Source organism: Lottia gigantea (assembly GCF_000327385.1).
Source record: "Lottia gigantea unplaced genomic scaffold LOTGIsca_43, whole genome shotgun sequence".
In the NCBI taxonomy this organism is placed as follows: Eukaryota; Metazoa; Mollusca; class Gastropoda; family Lottiidae; genus Lottia; species Lottia gigantea.
The window spans coordinates 1,160,082-1,166,595 of NW_008709504.1; the positions used below are offsets into that span (position 1 = coordinate 1,160,082).

Here is a 6,514-nt window from a genome sequence, read left to right on the forward strand (position 1 = left end):
ATGTCCAATAATCTAACGGCTCCATCTTTATCTTGTAAGGGTTGGTATTATTTGTATCATTACGATAAAGAAATGGTTGAAGAAAAATGGTATGAAACTACTAGAATGGTTCCGAAACATGCTAAAAAAGAAAATATAGAAAAAGTTTATTCGCACACTAATCCTTTTATAAGACATTATATCAGACGATCTATTAAAGGAGGAAGAGTTTCGGCAAATAGAAAAATATTTGAAACGAACAACATGGATGAAATTTGTAATGTATTAAAGAAATTTATTTCTCAAAGTGAAACACGAAGTGATAATTCAAGAAGAGATAACATAATTAATCTATTCAAAGAACACAGCGCGGGCACAAAAGACAAAACAGAAGTTAATTCAAAACTTAAAAAAATAAACTGCAATAAACTAATGGCATTTGATGCTAATGGTTTGTATGCTTCAGCAATGTCGGATTTAGACAGTGAATATCCAAAAGCAGAAAGTGCTAGACCGTTTCTACCAGAAGAAGAAAACAAATTTGTAAAACTCTTCAATAAACAGAAATTTAGACCTAGAACAGCTATTTTAACAGTGTGGTTTGACTATCCCAAAAACATGTTCTTCCAACCGATACCAGCTAAAGATAATATCACTTTAACGAATAAAGAAGGAAAAAGGAATACAGCGCGGGCACAAAAGACAAAACAGAAGTTAATTCAAAACTTAAAAAAATAAACTGCAATAAACTAATGGCATATGATGCTAATGGTTTTTATGCTTCAGCAATGTCGGATTTAGACAGTGAATATCCAAAAGCAGAAAGTGCTAGACCTTTTCTACCAGAAGAAGAAAACAAATTTGTCAAACTCCTCATTAAACAGAAATTTAGACCTAGAACAGCTATTTTAACAGTGTGGTTTGACTATCCCAAAAACATGTTCTTCCAACCGATACCATTTAAAGATAATATCACTTTCACGAATAAAGAAGGAAAAGGGAAACTGGCAGTAAAATCAGGTTTAGAAATGGTTTCTGTTCAGATGTTTTAACATCGGTCGATATTCAAGAAATGGTTAAAGCCTGTGGACGAATTATTAGAATATTAGATGGTATAGTATACGAAGAAAATTTTAAAACTCCACCATATAGAGATTATATTTTAATTTTAAGAGATCTTACAGATAAATATAAACGAGAAGGTAATATTGTGGGTAGTAATTGCATGAAATTATTAGGCAATTCCTTGTATGGTAAATCCATTCAGAAGGATAGAAACACGAGAAATCATTTGTGGAATGAAGTAACTTTTCAGGCTAACATGTTAAAAACTATGAAAAAATAAATGATACTCAATATTTCGTTGAGACAGAAATTGAAGAAAAGGAGATTACTGCTGAAGATCACTCAACTAAATCTACAGGACTAACACCTAGTCATTTGGGATCATTCGTTTTATCTCACAGTAACAAAATAATGAATAATTTCATTCATGTAGTAAATGGATTTTGTAAACCTGAAATATACTATACCGATACTGATAGTTTATACATTTCATCTAGAAATTGGGATAAATTAAATCGAGCTGAGTTGGTATCTGAAATGAATTTTGTAAAGGCAAGAATGATTATGGTGATGGTGGAATTATATTTGGTTTATATTTAGCACCAAAAGTCAAATATAATATCATTCTGATGGTGTTTTAAAAGAAAAGAAAACGTTTAAGGGTTAATTCTAATAACAAGACAAGTGTAGAAGATTATATTCAGTTGGCTAGTGGACATGATGTGTCGAATGAATTTAATAAAAGATGGGAAAGGAGTTTCATGAATGGAGTAGTTATTCCAAAGGATGATGATAAAGTTTTTAGAAGTTATTTGAATCTTGTAAAGAGAAAACCACCAAACAGTGAAGGAATTATGTTTCCTTATAGTGATAAAGATGGGTATAGGTTTGGTGAAAACTATGAATTTGATGATTTCGATTACATATATATTCAAGATGAGAAGGAAGAGTGATTAATTACTCAATAAATTTAGTTCTTTTGTTTTAAGTGAAGTTGAATAACAATTTCTTCGTTACCAAAATCAATAAACCTATTTTTACCATCTTTGATTTCCAGATTTATATTTTTAATCATGAACGAATTAAGTGGCAAATATGTTGTTTGAAATGGTTTCTCTATAATTTTATATCCAATCGGTACAGTGAATGTTGGAATACTGTAAATAATCTGACGTTCATATTCTTCATTGCGATTGAGTTCGTACTGATAATCTAGAGACAATTTAATGTCTGATTTATTTGAGGTTATAACGAATAGTTGTTCTTTATTTGGCATTTTTCAATGACTATTTTTATTGGATAATTTTATCAATTACGTTTTTATAATCATTTTTATCTATAATACCTTTCTCTGGGAATTTTTTTAATATGCAATTTACTTCATTATATTGTTTGTCTGAACGATGACCTTCTTTCATTGCTGCTAATATTATTTCTAATCTATTAAGCAATTCTTCATTATTATCGGATAAAAAAGTTATACCTTGTCCGCTGTTTTCTCTAGCTATCTCCTCTTCTAATTCGTCTATTTCTTGTATGATTGAATTGTTGTCTTCAACATAATCATCTACTTCGTCAACTTCGTATTGAGATGAGATGAGATGTCCTCGTGAAATTGAATACAGATTGCAATAGTCCATCTGTTTAGCCTATAATATAGAGTAGTGGCAAAAACCGATGGTTTTATTTGTTTATAAAGGGTTTTGAGATGAATGGAGATGGAATGGATGCAGTGGAAATGTATAAATTATATAATATTTACTTCGTCGGACATTTTCGGATTATAATCTTCTTGAGCTGTGAGATGTTGTCCAGTTGAAATCAATGTTGACAGTGAAGACGAAAACACGCCGGCTCGGTTTATATATGAGGCTGCGCTACGCTTGGTTGCTTCTCAAGTTGACAAAGACAAAGGTCTGTATGGCTTCAGTCAAACGATTCAAGCTGACTTAGGCCAATACAGACCTATACTTTTTTTTTGTTTAGGTATTGCGCCTTTTTGTGACTTCATGTTAGCTTTAATCCAAGTTGTTGTAAGTTATTTTCAACTTGGGTCTTTATTTTATTCTTAGCTTTGATATATTGTCTGTTTTTTTTATAATATTATTCCAATCACCCATTTTTAAAGAAATGAAATTAACATATACCTGTCATAACTCTTTCGCCTGCATTTTTTCTAGTATTAACGAATATATATACATGATCATCTGGGTTTCTCCATTGTGCTTTACAGTCCTTTTTAAATGTATCTCTATCCATTCCGTGATTAATTGACTGAATAATTTGAGATAAATCTTTGTCGTTCAATTCGAATAATAAAAAACAATTTAATGAACATTGCATCCATACCGTAGAAAGATTGGGATTGATGAATACAGTGATGTCTTCCCTTCGTGAAGAATTCTTGTTGAACAGCTTGATTTCTTTGTGCTACACAGTCGTCAAACACTATTAAGTTCTTTCGCTCACTATCAATTTTAGAAAAATCTAAATCATTAACATTTTTCGTAAGAAATTTTTTTTATATCCGTTGGATTGAAAGATGGATTCTTTTCTTTTATATATGTATCTAAGATATCTTTTATTTCTATCTCTCTCTTGTCTTCATAATATTTAAATATGTCTTGAACGTCTTTCTTTGGTATATATTCTAAAGCTTTGAGGAATTGATAGATATATAATGAATCGAAATCTAAAAGTTTTGGTGTTCTCAACATGTTAAAGGTCAAATAAGTTTTCCCAGAACCTGAGCCTCCACAAATACACATAAGCATTGGGTTACTAGGAAATATTTCTGAATGATTAAATTTCTTTCCCATTTTTTATTCTATATTTCCAAAAATCACTCCTCCTTTATACTTTGAAAGAGATAATCCTTCTCCAGTGTGTATATTTTTTACAAATATTCCATTACCCTTATGTTTGACTTTGACTTCTCCTGTGTCAATACTATCTACTAATTTATTTAATCCTTGTTTAACAGTTTTCTTGGTTTCTTCCCCAAATCTTTTTCCAAATTCTTTTATTGTGCCTATCATATGTCCCACTCCTGAACCTTTAACTTCCTTTTCCATTATTAAATTAAGTCTGCGTTCTTCAGTGGCTTTAGCATCAGCTGCTTTCTTTGCGTTGGCAGCTTTGACTGCGGCAGATATTCCACCAGTTGCTGCACCTGCCGCTGCAATACCACAAAATATTAAAGGTAGTAGGAAAGGTAAAAATCCACCTTCTTTTGCTTTCGCGTCAATTCTTTCTAAGTCTATATCATCTCTGACTTTACAGTATTTGTATTTATCAATAAGTTTTTTAGTTATGCTGATTTTTTTACCATTATTACAGTTGTGGAAGCTGTTTCAATAGCTTCTATTATTTTCATAACTAAAGTTTCTGGTTATATACTAGCATATACTTCAGAGTTATCTCCCCTCTTACATTATTACCAGTCATGGGTCAAGGGTGAAGGGTTAAGGGGTTACGACCGCTCCTGGTAGAATTGCTAGATATACTTCAGAGTTATCTCCCCTCTTACACTATTACCAGTCATGGTTAAAGGGTCACAACCTCTCCTAGTAGAATCGCTAGATATACTTCATAGTTCAAGGGTCACAATCGCTCCTAGTAGAATCGCTAGATATACTTGAGAGTTATCTCCCCTCTTACACTATTGGTAGTCATAGTTCAAGAGTCAAGGGGTTACCACCGCTCCTATTAGAATCGCTAGATATACGTCACATGAATTATATCCTTTTCCAAAACGCTTGTTCTTCACCACTTGTTCTATTTTCAATATCTCTATGAACAATTTTGAAACCTCGGATATTTGTCACAGAGTTTGGTAGTATCTCCCACTGCCTGCGATGTTTTAAATATTCTTCGTGGTATGAAATGTTGGCATCTATTAAACTTGTGTCTGGAATACAACAAAATTGATATTTTGAAAAACAACAAATAATCTTAATTCCACCCTCTCGTCTTATGATTAAATCAAGCAAAGAACATACCGGAATACAACAAAATTGATATTTTGAAAAACAACAAATAATCTTAATTCCACCCTCTCGTCTTATGATTAAATCAAGCAAAGAACATACCTTGATTTTGTATGATTATATTCCTAATCTTCCAGCTTAACAAAATTGAGACAGTGTTAATAGTTGATCTTTTCACTGTTTCGCTTATATTTACTCCTGCTTTTGCTACCGCTCTAAGAGCTTGCGCTCCAGATGAAATGAGGAATTTGGAGACAAAGTTGGCTACTTTTGGGATGAGAGACGATAAAGCTGAGAAGAATCCGTCTCCTTCGAATTTGTGTTGTTCGTGTTTTAAAATTAAACTCATTCTGTTTTTAAATGAGTTAATTTGAAGATATTATTGGCCTGGGGCGCTTGGGGGTTGCTAAACGGGAACCCCTATAGGCTCCGGATTTATTAACTATGTGCCTGGTGGGGTCGTTTGTTTGGTGGGCCTGCGGGCGCCGCAGGCAAAAGAGTAGTATAAGAGCTAATAGATAGGGGCGGTTTTTTATAATTTACAAAAAAAATCGCTTTTTGACGTCAGGTTTTTTTCCACAAAATTTTAAATATGGCACTTCCTCTCAAAGCACCATTTGAATCTTATATTCTCGGACGATTTCGGACTATTATGTTTCTTCTTTTAGTCAGCGTAACATATCAGATGGAACCCACAATCATGTTATCCATGTGACCATTGATGGCCGTCTGCAGACATTTTTGCAGGAAGGAAGGGGGAGGGAGGTTGTAAAAATAATTTGAGAGCTAAAATAATGAGTTAGTTGGACCACCGTGGGAGATACAAGCGGGGGTCATCTTGAAAATATCTTCTGAAAACTGAAAACAGGTTGCATGTTTTGGGCATATATGTACATGCTAGACATGAAAACTTTCGCATTTTCAAAGCATTTATTATTATTTGGTATTTACAACATCAAATAAATAACTATGGTATTTACAGCATCAATGTGTGTAGGGCCTCGTTTACTATTTCTGACTTGTCATCAATTAAGCAACGTCGGTTGATAATCTTCATTGGTCTCCAGAAACAGCAAACAGCATTTATTTGTTTTGGATACACCAGCTTCAAGCATCGAGTAAGTCTTTAAACTAATTACTGGGGATAAAAATACTGAGAGGCCACCGCTAGGCCAAACTGTAGTTAACTTGAGCCGCAAAATTCTCACACCCCTTCAGCATTCAATCTTAGACCGTGGACTTAAGTTTATTCCCACACCAAAGATAGCTAACTTGAATTATCTCCGACCATCCATTGAACGATTTCAACGAAATCTTAGCTGCACATATTTTTATCGAAACCACCCCCCACGTGGTGCTAGAACAATGTTTATTCCTAAATCCACGTGGACACCCCCTCAGGCCGCCATCCATCCTGAAATATTGAAAGCATTTGCTAGTATGAATAGCCAAACAATGAACCTTTCCATAACACACGAAAA

General features: G+C 33.3%; 2 protein-coding genes across 2 annotated transcripts; one reads left to right on the forward strand and one right to left on the reverse strand.

Annotated features, from left to right (window-relative positions):
* Positions 1-717, forward strand: LOTGIDRAFT_164091 (hypothetical protein; the record flags this gene model as incomplete). Its single annotated transcript, XM_009060579.1, has 1 exon — positions 1-717. One exon carries the CDS (start codon positions 1-3, stop codon positions 715-717), a length of 717 nt encoding a protein of 238 aa, XP_009058827.1.
* Positions 718-3,866: 3,149 nt separating this feature from the next.
* On the reverse strand, positions 3,867-5,382 carry LOTGIDRAFT_164092 (hypothetical protein; the record flags this gene model as incomplete). The annotated part of the gene is made up of 3 exons (XM_009060580.1): positions 3,867-4,222; positions 4,814-4,954; positions 5,136-5,382. The coding sequence occupies 3 exons, from the start codon at positions 5,380-5,382 to the stop codon at positions 3,867-3,869; spliced, it is 744 nt and encodes a 247-aa protein (XP_009058828.1).
* Positions 5,383-6,514: the final 1,132 nt, after the last annotated feature.